Source organism: Syngnathus scovelli, chromosome 5 (assembly GCF_024217435.2).
Source record: "Syngnathus scovelli strain Florida chromosome 5, RoL_Ssco_1.2, whole genome shotgun sequence".
Lineage (NCBI taxonomy): Eukaryota > Metazoa > Chordata > Actinopteri > Syngnathiformes > Syngnathidae > Syngnathus > Syngnathus scovelli.
Window position 1 is genome coordinate 6,686,845 of NC_090851.1, and position 17,554 is coordinate 6,704,398.

Sequence of the window (17,554 nt, forward strand, 5' to 3'; positions counted from 1 at the left end):
GCTCTGTAATCTACAACCTTCTTCCTTAAAGTAAGCACCGCCATTCCTAAACAGCAGGGGGCAGAAATGCATCGAATTTAAATGAACAAGACATACTGTAGTTCATAAGGAAGGAATAAAAAGATACGATACGGAATTAATTAATTAATTACAATTTATAATTATATAAAATTAAATGTTTCCGCTTTTTGAGAAAATTGCCACCAAATTGCATCCCCACGATGACACACAATCTCACTGATGCATACATTACTGCCTGGTGCCCATTTGACTTCCATTGCGGAATCAAGCCACTAAGCCATTAGGTTATTGATGGGAAAGCTCTCTTTGTGTGCTTTGCCTGTCTCCTCCCATAAAGCAGGAGTACAGAGGAGCAGCACTTGATGGCCAGTCACAGCTAAGTGATCCCTTTAGTACTCGCGGAGCGCCAGTCGTTCCTGGAAGCCCTTTGTTGAGAGGCCGAAAAAAACAGGAAAACACCTCCTTCTTTCAGACCTGTGCCACAGCCACAGGATGTATGATTACACTTTTTTTTTTCTCAGAACATTGAATTACTTTGACATTTTCATAAGTGAGTATTGAGTCATACAAAAAGTAGAAAAGTGATGCTGTAACACTTGTAAGAAAAATACAATTTTTACTTGCTCATTGGTTTATCTGATAAACGAATACTGGCTCTGATGTCAGGCACTAACAGTAAGAATGTATTCAAAGTAAACAGTCCACTGTGCCACCAGTTTGTAATAATTTTGTGTGTATTGGAAATTATATAGGGATAGAGAAAAATTGCTGTGCCATATCAGCCTAGAATTGACTGGCTATTCGGGTCTTGTCCTAAATTTCCCAATTGCCACCACATCCCTGGTAGTGAAGTTTAACAGAATGATAACTATTGTTATTATGACACTATTAGAACTTATTTGGCACCTAGCAAATGTACAATACTGCATTTCATAACGGCGCCCATTATATCACTTCACTGGTTTCTTTTATATCAAACAAATTATTTTAGGTTCATCTGATGAAGGCGGAAGAAACCGCCGAAACATGTCAGGTAATGAACCTAAAATAATTTGTTTGATATAAAAGAAACCAGTGAAGTGATTTGAAAAAGGAAATACAAGATGAACCTAGTACAACCAGAGCCCATTATAGAATAGGAACTGGATTTTGTAGTTGCCTTGTGGTATTTATCTTAACAAGCAGTGTTCATCATTTGTTGTGTTGTTGTGTTGTGTTGTGTTCACAACATAATATATGATAAAATAAGGATTTGACCTGTGGGTGGGGAAAAAAGGCCCACATCAAATGGAAAATAGTTTAAAGCCATTAAACCTATCCCGTCCCACTCGCTAATGTGCGTGCTGATTCAGCCACAGAAACATGAGCTTCCTCTGTGCGTGCGTGTGTCAGTGTGTATTGACCAACATAGGCACCATTAAAGTGAGCCATCCTGCCTCCTCAGCACCTCGACTCAAAGCTCAGTCCTTCCTTTTAACAATTGGAATTGCACAATCAAAAGAGCTGTGCAAACATCAATTAGTGAGACTGAGTATAAAACAAATGATAAAATTACATAATGAAATTTGGGTGGCATAATGGCAATTAAAAACAAAGCACCATATTTTTCCATTGGTGTCTTTTAGGATAGGTCCTTTTATTTATTTTGTTCCCCTCTCACAGTCATGGGAACAGGCAGGGAACAATAAATCACGGAAAGCCCAAAAAAGGAATTCATCTCTATTTTGAAAGCATATCAAGTTTGAAAATGCCGACTTTGGTTTGCAGGTGTGTACCTAATGAAATGTTTGTACATATACATTGCATGCACTTCTATGAAAAATAGCACTATACCACCATAACAGTCAACTAAAAAAAAAAAAAAAAAAAAAATCCCGGAAAAACAGAACGTGCGTCACAGACCCTTTGCTTATCCAAGAAACCTGATTTCCGAACATCAAAAGTGCTTCCTGCAAATTGAGGCACTTCCCATTACAGCTTCACCATTCTCTCGCCACAGATCATTTTTGTATTGTTGGCCCTTGTCCAACAACTGGGTGGAAGTGAGCCTCTGAGATTGCATCTATGCATATTTCCACAGGCTGAGCACACAGGGAGCGCACAAGTGCGTGTTAAAATGACCATTTGACATTTACTCAGAAGTGCTTGCCAACGCGCTGGCATGCACACTGGCGTATGTACAAAATTCAAACAATGAAAAACGTTACATACAGACGAGCTTCCGAATAGTGCTTGATTGATCATATGACTACAACACACATGCACTATTAAATTAAATTGTCAGTACTTGCCAGAAATTCTTGCTACTCTTTCAGTACCTCTTGCCAGCCTCTCTACCAATTTTCATCCTCATCATTCTTGGTAATGTCATATTTTCTACACTTGACTTTTTTTCATTGGGACCTATGACATATTTATTTCTTTTTAAATGTTGTACACTTCTACTAATTGATACCTTTGAATAGTGACATATAACTGTTGCTCTGGACACTCTCTTTGCCTTAAGATGCAACTTTAAATGTCAGAAAAAGCCAGTGAGACATCGTTTTCTAAGGTTTAAATAGAGAGACTTTAAAAGGTAGCAGCATTGTACCAACCTTTACATTAACATGAGAATGTGATGGTTGATTCTGAACACATCCACATCCTGATTCTAAGACTGCACACACTTATTACGTTATTTTTTTACTTACTCTCTCTCTCATAGGATTTAGCTTTTTTGCAATTAAACTCTAAAAAATACTAAAACTAAAAAAACATTTGACATTTTTTTGGTCTCAATGTTTAAATCATAAACACAAAACAATGCCATATATACAGGGGTGTGTAGACTTTTTAAATTCATTGTGTAGCTATATAATAGCTATTATGCATAACTGTTCCGCAATAAAGACTGCAATACCCCAGTAATGAGACTTTTTTCCATAAAGCTTAGGTACCACTACCAATACAGTATTAACAATAATAAATAAACTAATGCTTGAAAATTTGTACCTCTCTTAATAATATTTCTATCATAGGATTTTACCTCACAAACAAATGTTATGACGGTCCCTGCATCTTGTCGGGAAACACTCTTTCCAGGTCAGTGTACCTGTCTTAACACTGCAATGTTGAGTTTGCTTCCCACTGTAATGAATTCACTGAAGCTCATACCTGCTGTGTGTATATGCACTGTAGCCTATAGTGTTTGTAAGTCATGAAATAAGTCATAAAATATTAAGCTGTTCTCCTCCTACATAATGCAGTGATGTCGCTAAACACGCACACTCGCTCATACACGTCACTGCGGACAAATAAGCGCTTTGTCACTCCCACCTCTAAAATGGCTTTAAGTTATGCATAAGTGTGCTTAATCCACGCCTTATTTTAATCACTCTGATCCCAGGACAAGATCAGCAGTGTATTTCATCAACTTTGCAGCTCATGCTATTTTCACTTATAACAAAACTTTCCTTGTTTCCTCACTACTACAGTACATACAAGATGAAAGTCAGGGAGGAAGTGAAACAATGAGGGGATTGTGTTTGCAAAGAATGCAGGATGCAAGCAATGGTCAATATAGCTTTTTATTTCAGCAAATCATAGGTACACTGTAAAAAAAATGAAAGAAAAGAAAAACAAAAAAAATAAATGCATCTGTATGCCCAGAAGCTTTAGACGCTAACCAAGACAGTGTTAAGAATAGCTACAGTGTCTACTCTAAGCCAGTCAAGTTTGCAAGTAGAATTATTTATCAGAATTTCTTGATTTGAAGTGGAATTCCATGTTAAGAGAGCCAAACCAAAAACTATTAGGGTCACAGATGGCACACTTTAGAAATATCAAGACCTACTTGAAAAATAAACCGTTTAATGATCTAGACCACAATGTGTCCCACTGGGCACCCTACATTTGTTTATGATATTATACCATAAATTTCAAATAAAAATCAATAACAGGTTCTATGAGAAGAAAAAGAATGTCATACTTCAAGAGATACAATTTTTAGCTCATGTCGCGATCTTGAGCGCACAACATTTAAACGTGGGATGTGGGAGACGATGAATCTTTACATAGAATAAAAACATAATAATTGAGAACAGTGGCGTCATCATATGGGCTATATATATATATATATATATATATATATATATATATATATATATATATATATATATATATATATATATATATATATATATCCCATATGATGACGCCACTGTTCTCAATTATTATGTTTTTATGTATCGCACAATTGTCTAGAATTGCGATTTATCACATTTTGCTATGTCTACTATTTTCTATGAAGCTTGTAACAGATATTCACTTCAATAAAACCTTGGAGTTCAATAAAATCATCCAATAGAAAGACAGTATATTTCTATTTAAAGACTGTTCTAATTGTGTTCTCTGATGCTTGAATACAATTCTTCTGTAAAATACAACTGTTGAACAAAACAGACTCAGATTTACAGGCATTTTCTCCTTATAGACACAATTCTCAAAACTTCTTGCTTACACATTTAGTTCTGCCCATGAGCACCACTTTCCAGCAGAATTGATTTGTGAGGCCCTGTGACGGTAACTTGACCGGGTATTTTGCTCTGAGATGATACTGCAAAGACATACAACTAATATGGCATTTGAGTTTGACTTTTTAAAGTGTGCTTATTACTGTCAATTTCTCCTACAAGTGTCAAGCAAGTTAAACAGAAAAAAACCCAACCCATAGTTTGTCCATCTCTTTGTCAGTGACTCCACGAGGTTTGGCTGCACACATGAGCAAAGCTTCTAATATCTTATAAATTAATCTCCAATCTCGTTTTTTTTCCATCTTCCCTCGTCAGTGTACTAATGTATAAAATGTTTAAATCCAGCGGAATTAAACATCTTTAGCCCCTAAATAGCTTGTGTGCTTCTCTACGTTTTAGCGATCCTACGAAAGAAAGGAGAACAGGAGCTACAGTATGAGAAATGCCAGACAGTAAAGTCCCTCTCAGGTAATTTCCCGATCAGATCATCTTAAGCCACGTTCAGTCTATCACCTGTCCATGCTAGAAAAAGGCACACCTTCACCTTTTCATCACCCCACATGGCTGTGTGGCTCTTTTCCTGTGCAACACATTTCTTCTTTTCGAATTGAATAAGACCCCCAAAAAGAAAATCGCATAACATTTACTGTACAGCAGTTTTTTTTTCTCCTAAGCTCAGTAAACATCTTTTATGTGATTTGTTGTTAGCCGTGTTTCAATCTGTACACGCTATTTTGAAGTTGGCCGCTGCAACATCACGCAGCGTTTGAACATGCTACAACAAATCCTCTGTAATCATCCAACAATGGATTAGAAAAATACATCATCATTTTCACCCTCGACGCCTCTGGCTTTTTTCCCTCCCTCTAAGCACTAATCGGGAGCTGAGCCTTTTGAGATGATTTGTTTTTTGTTTTTTTTTTAAATATAGGTTTCCAGCTCCATTTTTTTTGTCTCAACGCTTCCAGCAAAAAAGCGTGTTTAACCCTGCTCGTTTTTCCACAGTCACAGTTACGAATGGAGATGAAAAGAAACCTCAAGAGTGCAATAGTCTCTTATCTACATCATCGACATCCCACCTATACACAGGAACATTAGATAAGGAGCAAGAGAGCGAGGGATAAAGAGGAAGAGGGAAATCTCTTAAATAGCGCGCCTCAGGCATCAACACTCTTGAGTGGTGTACAAGGACAGGACACACTAGAGGACACGCGTGTCCAATGAAAGGGGAGCGTTTTGCAAATGTGACCACATCCAAAGCACAGGATTGGCTATTTTTGTTGTCAACGGCACCCGTGGCAACAAATGCCATTAGCTAACAGTAGGGCGTAAAATGAAAAGAAAAATGAAACATCTTTTTTTTGCTATATAGGTAAAAACAAAGAATACACAGATTAGTCCTTAGGCTGTTAGTACAATGAAATATCTGCCTGGGGGTTGGGGGGGGTTGCCTAGAAACGTGCAGTTTGACCAAACAAACAGTTTCTCTTTTTTCTTTTCTTAAAAAAAAAAAGAATACAATTAAATTACGACAAATATTCATCGTCGTCGTCATCGTCGTCGTCTTCATCATCCATCCCAGCCTGGTCATTGAGAACAAAGGAATCTTCATCGTCTTCGGTGATCATTGAGTCCCCGCTACCGAGATCTCCAGAAGACTCTAAAATCACACCTAAAAACAAAGAACAATCCAAAATGTCACAAGTGACTGTCTAAACGTTTCTGTGCGTGAAAGCAATCTTCCGAGAGTTTGATTTGAAATGAATACAAAACTCAGCTAGCGTGACTCTCCGAAGCTCAGCAAATCAGCCAAGAAACGAGCTGGAGCAGAAGTTGCTCCATCATTTATTTAAGCTTTGTTTTCTAGTTAGCAAAGCAAACTAGCTTCTGCCTGCCTACAGACAAACTTCATCCAAACATTCACAATAGTTCTGACACTATTAACTAACCGATTAATCGGCTGTCCGACACATGCCCTCTAAAAAATGTTGATCATTTCCTAAACAGTGGTAGCTTGACTCTTGAGTTGAATTTCCAAGTTCCATGAGCACCTATATGCCTCCTAACTTTTGGTATAATGCTTGATTTCTTTTTTTTTTTATATTCTCAAAGCCACTAAAATAAAATCCAGTGCTATTTATTTCTTATTTTTTCTTAACTAAGCAGAAGTAAGTTTTTCAATTTCCAAACTTTTTTATCCTTAGAGGTGTCCTGTTCTCAGTTCTCTCACATGACTTTACCTACCGCAGTCAGCCGGGCCATGGGTGCGCGAGCCGGCCAGCTCGTTGCCATAGCGATCCACACACCAGCACTGACCGCTGCTGCTGTGGCACTGGTGCGAGCGGTAGTATCCGTCCTCGTCGCAGGAGGGCAGATACTGGCCTGTGAGACGAGAGCCAAAACACACAATGATTGGAGGAAGCAGCGTGATTGTTAGCATGGGTGTGTGTGTTAGTTTGTGCTTACCGAGTAGCTTTTTTCCCACTTGCTTCTTGCCGATGGATGACAGCTCAGCTTTACAAGGGGAGTCTGAAAGGCGACGAGGAGTGACTGTGGTTACAAACTGCACACGTCTGCCTTACTAAAAAGGCTCCCGTTGGTGTGAACGTTGTGATACTATTTGTGTTCCTGTATTTTCTACAGCAGTCCAAGTCAGCAAAGTTTTCCAGTGTTGTGCTTAAAATTTGGAAGTGAGTCTATGTGACATGCGAGTGTTTTAAATACACCCAAAAAAATGTTAACCTAATAATCAAACGGAATTACGTTCTAACAAGTGATATTTATTACCTGTGTACCTCTGGAAACAGGTACACCACTCAGAGCTGGAAATAACTTTATCAGAGCGTGTATCACAGGACTTGAAGAAGACGTCAGAGCAAGGCTCATTCCTGTCCACGTAGAGGCTCTTGATCTCTGATTGGTCCAGTTGGAGGTCAAAGTTTGTGTCCAGTCTCGAGAACATCCATCCGAGAGGATCTTTGCATACAGGTAACGCCCCAACCTCAAATTCTGGGAGTGACAAATAATCATATATTATGTGTTTAATTCAAACAATTAATTAAGAGGATACACGTAAACGTTGCTACTCACTGTTCTTCTGGATCTTTCTGTTTTGGTTGCTATTGTCATGTAGCACTCTAAACCAGTCTCTCAGTCGACCCACCGCCTCTTTGAGTTCAGACTCGCTGCACACTGAGAGAGAACAACAGTAATGATTAATGATGCTGCTTTATTGCCTCGCTCCTTCCTTTTGGTGGCTAAGAGGCGACGGAATCACTTCAGGTGATCAATGAGCTTGAAAAAGGGGCCAGGATATCATTTGCCTGTTCATCCTGATCGTGCACCACAGTATCCATCTTTTTAGAGCCTGTACGTGTGTGGGTGGGTCTCACCTTTCCGCTCTGTGGAGCTCTCTTCAGGCTGAGCGGGGCAAGGACACATGCCAGGGCACTTGATAATAATCTTCTTGCCAGTGATGCATGCCTGGTAGTCTAACTTGCACTAATGCAATGAAACAGTAGAAGGAGAAAAGCGTGAGTCACATTATGAGGAAAGTAATGCGAATCCCGTGTTTCTTCTTAGTTTATATGTACAAGGGGTGGGGATCGCCGAAAAGTCCCGATACAATATTATTGCAATATTTTGCAGAAATTCTGCAATGCAATCACGATATCCATGTAATTGAAGAAGGAACAGTAGCCTACTGTCTCAAAGTCTTGGGCACCGCTGGCTTTTTGTAGGCTGTAATAAACTTGACTTCTATAATTCATTGAGGTGGTTGAACTTTGAGCCAGGGAAGAAACATTTGTGGAGGGTCGCAAGTTTGTTTGTTAGCTTTGCCACAAAAGGTGAAAAGAAATGTCTGTACCCCTTCATTCAAATCCTCAACAGCATCATTTCTAGTTATGAAGGAGTAATTTATTCACTAATTTTGCACAATTACTGTCATAACATCAGCACTTGGTTGTTAAAGGAACAAAACAATGAGCAACTCCACTTTTGTGGGTGTTGTGACAAATTAAACAAGGACAAATAAAACTGAGTGGCAAGTAGTGCAGCACTAAGGCGTAAAAACAACAACAAACTAATTCTGTTGGTTGTAGTCTAAAAGGGGAAAATGATTTTACCTGCAGTCAAACAAGGTACAAACACTTTCGCACAAAACCCTTCTGGCAGCATCATTCTGCTCAATTGAACACCGGCAATGAAACAGGAGTTGAGAACATACAGTTCCAGCAATACGAATATTTGAAACATAATGCCCAATTGATTAATAAGTCATTAGTCCCCGTAGGCAAAACAAAGTCATCCAAAGTTACAATATAGAGATTTTGTTACACTACTGAGTGCACTTGATGGTACCTTGGTGGAGTAGGTGTGACCATCGGTTCCACAAACAGGGGAAGGGTGGATCACGGGGCAAGGTTTGCACTTGGAGCCAGGACTCTGGTACACACTGGCATCTTTAAAGCTGGAGAAAATCAACACGGTGATAAGGAAGCTCAAATTGAGGATTTGTGTGTGGTTATATTCTCATTTGATATCTATGTATTGCGATGAATAAGAAATGAGGTCAGCATGGCGTTGCTGTCCTCAGTCTTATCTGCAGTGTCCCCACCAAACACACACAACAAACTCATCATATTCAAGGCCCATTCACATAACTTGGCAGACTTTTACATCAGTACTTTGGTAATTGGACTCAACAGCCGCCGTCACGAGGGAGCCGAGCAACCAGTAGAGGAGTCGCAAACATCGGAAAAGCGCTCTGGTCTAAGCGCTTTCCTGCCACTTAAATAAGTGAATAGACAACACAGCAGGCTGCTATGGAGCCATGGCAAGTAATAAAAAGTTGATTTGCTGCTGATGCGCCAACATTCATCTTTCATTTGCAGCTTTGTCATATGGAAACATCTGACTGCAATTAACATGACCAGTGAGTGTGTGTGTGTGCGTGTGTGTGTGTGTGTGTGTGTTGTTGATTACCTAGCCCTCCTCTGGCTGACACAAGTGGCTGTTTTGTAGTCCTCAGCCACACACACCTTGTGGCGGCCACATTTGATCTTCAGACACGGGTCTTTGGCGGGATCAAGGCCTACAAACACAAAAAGAACTCTTTTAAGTGTGTATATTTTGAATTTGCTCGGTCCTCTTTCCAAGAGAGGCTTCTAGAAACAATAAGCACACGGAGGCAAGGAGAGAATAATCTCCTAGGATTAAATGTTCGTTTTGTTCTTTCTCAGATGCGTCAGCAATTCTTTAGACAAAGCATGTACTTTCATTTTGATCCTTCCGAGCCGCATGGATATGTGTGAGACATCTGTTTGCGCACGGTAATTCGAGCCACTAATGTCTCTCCCACGCCAAACCTAAATCCGTAATACCGTAAGTATCCTTAACGCTAAAAACAGACGGAACTCGTTATAGATGCCACGCCTGACCTCACATCAGTGCGGAGATTCGTTCAACTGATCTGGTAGCAGATGACAGTGACGCCGAACTTTTAAGAGAGATGATTAAGATACCAACGTTAGCCTGAAGGTGTGATCTTTATTTGTAAACACAAAGCAGCCGGCACTGATCGCAGATCTGCCTTTGGTACATACTCCACATGTAGAGAGAGGATCTGAGGCCCCGAACTGATCTGAGAACAGTTTGTGAGCGACCTCTCCGCTAAAGAACCTTAGGGTAATCCCTGAGCAGCTTTGCTAGATTACACAGCCTCCATCCTCCAACGCACTCTCTAATACTATTGTTTCCCTGTCATGTCCAGTGTGGATATGATGTGTTCGAGGTTACACTTGTGACTTTTACGCGCTGGTGTCCTAGTGGGCTTGGGATGCAAGTATGCATTTATCACCCTCTCTACTACAATGGCGAATCAAGGTGAATGGAGGGATAAAAATGATGTTGCCGCTGTCATTTACTTTTATTAGATGATTAGTCGCCTGAGGATAAAAGGGGAGATAGCCCATCGTGTGTCAGATGACAAACGGCCACGACAACGAACGGTAAATTTCAATTTGAGAGCAAACGAAGTGCATGTGACTGAGCAAGCAGCTTCTCTTCATTGCCATTAAGTCTTTCTATCCAGGCATGTTGGCTGGCTTCATTAGATAAGCACGCCAGCACAACTGAGGAGGAGAAATTAGACTTTCATTCCTTTTTTCGGCTTCCTTTAATCCTGCCAGCAGACACAAAATACCACAATAGGTTTTGCTACATGTTCAGAATAATGAAAAATAACACTGTATTGTATAAATAATACACAATTAAACAATGACAGAGAATTAAAGAGGGTTATTTAAACTGAAATTACTGTATGGTGGGACAAAGCGAAAGTCCAGACAAGCGTTGTTTCATTGAAGGGGCGGGGCCTAGTGAGTGACAACAGAAACTTGGCAGGCTCTGGGAATGAGTTTTAGCCTTCTGTCGTACCTTGCAAATTTTCACACTCTTTTTTTTTCTACTTAATTTGAGTGGTGGCCCACAAAAAAGAAAATGTAGAGTATAATATCGCAGGGTTCATCGTTAATGAATATTCACTAAGATATCATGTTTGTCCGTGAATTTCAGTCTTTTTATCACTCATTTTTTAACCAACTACTTTTAGGTGGTGTGATGTCACAAGAGTGACTCAACAGTACAGTCACAAAAAATGAACATCTAGGCTGAATAAAATAGTTAGAAATGCCTTACTATCCCTAAGTGGTCCATCAGAGAAAGTTTTCTGTGCGGGGGTGACGTGCTAAAGCCTCATGTTGTCGACAGCCTTATTTTCCTTGCCATAAAATGTTTATTAAAAACTAGTCAACCAAACTGGCATGTACTGGCAATTCTTTTTATTGAAGAGAGGGAAATTCTATTGAAAATTTGGAATTGGGAGGTGGGAAAAAATCTAGTATTTAATTTTAGGGTAATTTTGCCCAACCCTAGTAACAATTATACCCTACAAATGTGTGTGTGTATACATGGAACTGTGAAAAAAAAAATCATTGTGGGTATTCCATTGACACTGACCTTGATCAAAGGGCTTGGAGGGCGTCCATGTCCCTGGCTCCTGAAACAAGGTAACATGAACAATAAGGACACCATTTAAAATAGACTTCTTAGACACGTAAATAAACATGAGCAATTCAAAGCCGATGAAAGGATCTATACGAACCTCTACTTCCTTTAGGGAAGGCATGATAGAAAAAGAGCACAAGGAAATCATTTTGTTAGTGGTTTCTTTATCAGAGAAATGGATGAAAGTGTCGGTGAGCATCAATCACCAACGCTCAGGGCACGCGTGTGTTCAGCAAAGATAATGCTCTGACGTGAGCGTAGCGCGGAGAATCTCATCAAACTGAACAGCTAAAAAAAAAAAAAAAGCAAACATTGGATAACATGACTAACAATGGCTTATAGAAAACACTATAAAAGATAAGTTAGTTGTGTATGTTTTTTTGTGAGACCATTTCAAACCTTTTACAGTGTGTGAAATACAAGAACACGTTTTTAAATCGTAGGCCACATTAGCACTGACTAACAAAGATCAGCGTGTTCCCACAACGTGACTAACTGTGTGACCTAAACGTAATGTGATTAATCAGCAGGAGCCGCCTGATGAAACCTTTCCTGAAAACAAATGTTTTGGTCACATTGATAAGAACGACTCATCCCTGTAATAACTGGAACATTAAATGTATATTATTAGATAGCACGGATTGCAAATGCGTAAACTACTTTTCTATTACTTTATTTCAGGCCATGCAAATCAAAGTGAAAAGGAAAAGTTAAACAGCATCCCCCCCCCCTTCTGAAGATGCAAAGCTCTTAAAGGAAAAACAACCCAGGTAAGAAAATTATTTTCAGGTGTTTGCATTAATTAGAATTTTTTTTAGGTATTTTGGTTATAGCCTCGCCTCAGGTTCCTCATTTTGAGTTTCGGCCATGAATTTTCATTTCGGGGCATTATAATGTATCATTCAGTATGTTTATCTATTCACTCTGGATTAAGAAAGAATTGTTTTATTCAAAACTACTTACCTAACCACTAACTCAAAAAAAAAAGATATTGCATATTAGCATAAAATACTTTGCAAGTGGTCTATACATAAATGAATACGTATGTGTTCTGGTGTGTTGTTTTCTTTTTTTTCCAAAGGATGACATTTTAATGTCAAGTATTCCTCCTCTTTCCCTCATGCCTCCCTTCTGTGATGTCAAGAGGGGGCAAGTCTTTCTTTTTTTTTGTTCTTATTACTGCCTCCTTGTACTTTATTGCTGATGCAATTGTGCCACACTTTTCATCTTTTCCCTCTACAAGGTCATCATATTACCTTACAAAGAAATGAATTCAAGTCAGGAGGTACTGTAATATGCATAGATGAGGAAAACATTGCATAATGGAGGCCAGGACCTTAATCAGAACAGCAAAGCAACCAAAAAATGTTCTTTCTCGGACTGATTCATTCTTTGTTCACATCGTTCAATAAACAAACAACATACAGAATCATCATCAAAACAGTTGTTGTGCAGACAGACAGATGAGTGGATAAAATGTGCCTCACAATACTCATGCAATCACCTGTTTACTTTTGCCAAAACAGAGAAAAGCCAAAGTCAGCTATGGCTGATCTAATTGCTTCCTGAGTGTCTAAATATAGAACATATTCACTTTATTGCTCCATCTCCTTTCAACCTCTGTCACCCTCTCTCTCCACCTCTCTCTCTCTCTGGCTCTCTCTCGTACTTAGTCTTCTCTCATCATTTGCACATACGCACACAAACCAAATACTGTGACTCTCAAGACCTATTAGCGCTTCTCATCTATTTTGCACGTGATAAACACGAGAAAAATGTTACATTTAATAACTGCTTCTATCATCTTTGTTTCCATCTACTGTATTCAAAATAGATCCCCTCCACTCCTTCCATCCATTGCTAATTATGCCCTAATGGCTTCCTCCTCTCTATTTTCCATTTTAATGTTCAACAAGAGAAATGCTCAGGTTTTCCCTGTACTCTGCCCGTCTGGTTCAAGCACGCACTCACTGACGCACGCACAGATCAACAATGAGGTGCTCTCAAGTGGAAAAAGGCCTCGAGGTCGCTACCTTCGTTGCATTGTTCACTATCCACGAACTAAAGGAGATTTTGTACTCCAAAGCAAATTAAGCTTTTATTACTCTTTAACTTTCTCAGTTTGCTGAAAAGTAATAAATCAATGCAGTGATGGAGGGCGGGTTGCCAGCACTGTGCAATGATCAAATATTTGCACCTTCTAAACCAGCAGAAATTTCTGCTCAAAGAACATGTATTGTTGTAAGTAGTGGTTTGCTTTCTGTATTAGAACTCTCCTACCAGAAATGAAGAGACCGCTTTTAAAGATGTGCTCTATGAGCAAACAAGCAATAATGTGTCCGACAAGACGTGTCACGCTCTATATCAGACCTCATTTTTGGGGCTTTCCCAACCTTCCACAGCAGCTAATCACTGAACTCGATTCTACAAAGTCTAAAAATTGAGATGCAGCTCAGAGAGCCCCAGGCGCTCTCCCAACAGGAGTTCCATTAAATCAGTGGCCAAGATCCTATCTTGTGCACTTAGCAGGAGGCCCACTTATGGTTGTAAAGATAAAGGTCAGACAGTATATGCTTGAAATAACATTTAAATCAAGTAAAGCCTATTATAGAATAAGTGCAAATACAGTAAGAATAAAATGTGCTTGAGAAACTCTTTTCGATTGACTGCAAGTGTTGTTTTGTCCTGTTTGAAATGAATCCAAATAGCAAAATGAGAAAAATTGCATTAAATATGACTTATTAGCATGGTAACATTTGACTTTTGTGTCTGTTGCTAAGAAACATTTGTGGTTGTGTCCAGTGGGAACAGGAAGTTCCCAGAGCGTTGCAAGCCATCACGTGACTACGGAAAATACAATTCAAAGAAATCTTTAAGTGCAAGCAGAGGGAATCTTCCTGCGGTCTTCAAATACAAGACCATGTGACTGATGTCATACACAATCACAATTCCTCTTTGGCTTTCAACTCACTTTCCACTTGAATTGTTTTATGTGTGATACACAAAGTAGAAAACAATTTTAAGAAAACAAGAACTATCTTGTAAAATTAGTGATGCGGTCTTAAGGAATCTAACCCTAACCCTGCTTTAATTTCTCTCCTTGATACGAAATATCTCACGAGGGGAGATTCTGAGAAAAATGCAACTTCATTTGTGCAGCATGAAAGGCCAAGACCCGCCCATTAAAAGTGATGGGAGTGAAAAGTGTGCTATCTCCATTGCATTTTTTTTAACCACATGCATGTACACAATATTTTCAGCAAGTACGAGCAAGTCCAAATCATTGCTGCTTGTTGAACCCAGAAACATGCACTCCAACTAAAATGCATGACATTCTACTTTCACTGGATGCATTATATAAAATTGGGTACACTGCAGTCTCAAATACACATAATGAATCTTTGGTTCTTATCTCAGCCAGCAACTTGTGGTGAAACATAAATAAATAAAATGTTTCTCCACAAGATAGCAGAAGGTAGTTACACTGTGTATCAACTTATTTTTGTTTCCTGGTGTGCTGTGAATGTTTGTTATATATAATTTAGAACACATTATGTACTTGGTTCAGTCAAGTTTAGATAGTAGACTGTTAAACAAAATCTGTACACCTTTAACGGTCTAAACCTACCCAACAAACTACCAAATTTTAGTTTTTTTCATGGCATAAATATGCCCAGTACAGTATAAAATTCTTGTAAATAGATACATGTACTATATGGAAATATGTGGACTAGTCTTAGTTAATTGCGCCACAGCGCCATTAAATAACAGCAATTCTGGAGCTGACAGACTGACAACAAAGGAGTGGACGAGACACTATTTAATTTGGGTTAAACCCTTTAAATCGAGGTTTGGCTGAGTATGAAAATTTGCCCTGGCTGAAAAAAATCTTATTTCTCAGAGCCTACTGCTTCAATCTACCATATGGCAACCACAATAACAAGCAACGTATTGTTAAATGAATGTCAAGCAATGGATAGCATTGTTTGTAAAAGCAATATTTTGTAAGAACACAGCTTTTTAAATGCTGCTCTTGTAGGCATACCTGTGTTTCTGCACATAAAAAGATGCTGGTGTTTAAAGGACTCATGTAAAGGATATTTTTTTTTCCATCGCTTAATGTACATGCTCCCCTTGAAAAAGATGATGAAGCCAGCACAGAATCTGCTCGGAGGCCACTCTGCAGCCGAGCTCATGATGATGAGAGGCTGGATGCTTTCGCTACGACAATGAGCAGCAGCACTAAGTGGCCTTAGGCATGTCTGGGTAATGGTGGCTGACAGCACCTTACTTTAAGCCTGTTATTTGAACCAAGAACACCATGGACAAAGCACACTCACTACTTGAGAGAAGGTGAAGAGGGAAACCACTAGAGGCTAGATAATATTGTTTTAAATAGACTTCCGGAACTTTAGTCGCAGTGTGTCATTTGGCCATTTTGTGACATAAACGACACAAGCGTGCAAAGATCAGGTAACAATCAAGCCTCATACCTGCACGCATTTAAGAAGGAAATGCAAGTATGTGTTGTGTCAAAGCAAATCTTTGTCAAGCGGGGGTTCATTTGCATTGTATGCATAGTATATCCAACCGGGAGCGCGTGACTGAGACACGCTCACGTACACGCACCAACGACGGGCCCGTTAGGCGCAAAGAGAAACGCGTATCCACACAAACAGGATGGGGGGGGGGGGGGGGGGGGGGTGTTAGCTGGTGGCGAACCGTGACTTACATCTCTGAATTTATCCCATCTTCCAGTGAGCCACTTATCGTCCAAAAAATTGCCACTGTCAGAACGAGACGAGACGCGTCCGAGGGTGACGGCGCACACGCACAGCAAGGCGACGCTCAGCATCTGCGGACACAAACAAACCAACACAACGACGTCAGGTCCGTCTTGCAAAGCAAAAACAAACACGAGGGGAAATCACGTCGATGCAGTGTAGTCGTGTGTTGGTGTTCAGCTTTTTTGCCTCCGTGCTTACCTTGTCGCATCCGCTCGTCTAAACTATATGTGCTCTCTGCTGCTCGCCGTCACCGCTTGATATCAGCTCGCTCTCCCCCTCTCTCTCTCTACACATGCAGTCTGTGCGCAGCGTGTCGTGCACGCGCAGGACACAGTGCGTGCGCGCGCGCTGACATTCTCCTTTCTCTTCTTGAGGAGGCTGCAATAGGGTAACTGTAGTGGAATTACGTTGGCTTTATCGCTGAGAAAATAAAGCGTTTGTCTCGAAATATAACGCAACTAAAATATCCATCCATTTTATCATACATATAGGCTAGGATTGCTGAATTTGTGCGAGAGGAGGGGTCACCCTGGAATGACCGCCAGATAATCACAGCGAACCACTCAAAGTCACATTCGGATCTAAGGCAGAAGTCTTCAATTAACCAATCGTAACGTATGTTTTAAGCAGTAATGGTCATACCTTGAATGACGCGCCGTGCAAACAACCAAAGACGTGTACGTGCTCTTATTGCTGCAAACGAATAAAGTGTAGTTGCACATCCACTAGAGTAGGTGGCAGTGGTACTCTTCATGTCACACTGCACAGGGAGTATTAACAACGTTAGTTACTGAATAGAATTAAATACTGTCTGTTTTCTATCATGTTAAGGATACAATGTTATTCAGAGGATCACATTTTATAAGCAAATGATACTATTGTTTATATTGTTTATATATATACATCCACTGCACAGAGGATCCGATTCAGTGTTTTTGCTGTTCTGCTCCACTGACCTATGCCATCAAGATTTTTGATTCCACCCTGGGAGAGAAATGCTAATATGACTTTACTCCAAGTTTTTACTGTACTGTCAATTTTAATGATTTTTCTGATATTATGACTAGTATTTTTATTTCAACAAAGCACTTTGTTGAGTATTTAATATTTTATTGTATTATTGTATTCATTATTGTTAATCATAATCAGGTCTTTATACACAAA

General features: G+C 39.6%; 1 protein-coding gene across 1 annotated transcript; it reads right to left on the bottom strand.

The window, feature by feature from the left end:
* Window positions 1-4,368: 4,368 nt before the first annotated feature.
* Window positions 4,369-16,741, bottom strand: spock3 (SPARC (osteonectin), cwcv and kazal like domains proteoglycan 3). The gene is made up of 11 exons (XM_049719909.1): window positions 16,589-16,741; window positions 16,336-16,458; window positions 11,556-11,595; window positions 9,522-9,630; window positions 8,898-9,006; window positions 7,928-8,036; window positions 7,626-7,727; window positions 7,323-7,544; window positions 7,002-7,064; window positions 6,780-6,917; window positions 4,369-6,207 (listed from the first exon to the last, which is right to left on the bottom strand). Exons 2-11 carry the CDS (start codon window positions 16,456-16,458, stop codon window positions 6,062-6,064), a joined length of 1,161 nt encoding a protein of 386 aa, XP_049575866.1. The 5' UTR covers window positions 16,589-16,741; the 3' UTR covers window positions 4,369-6,061.
* Between the last annotated feature and the right edge of the window lie 813 nt (window positions 16,742-17,554).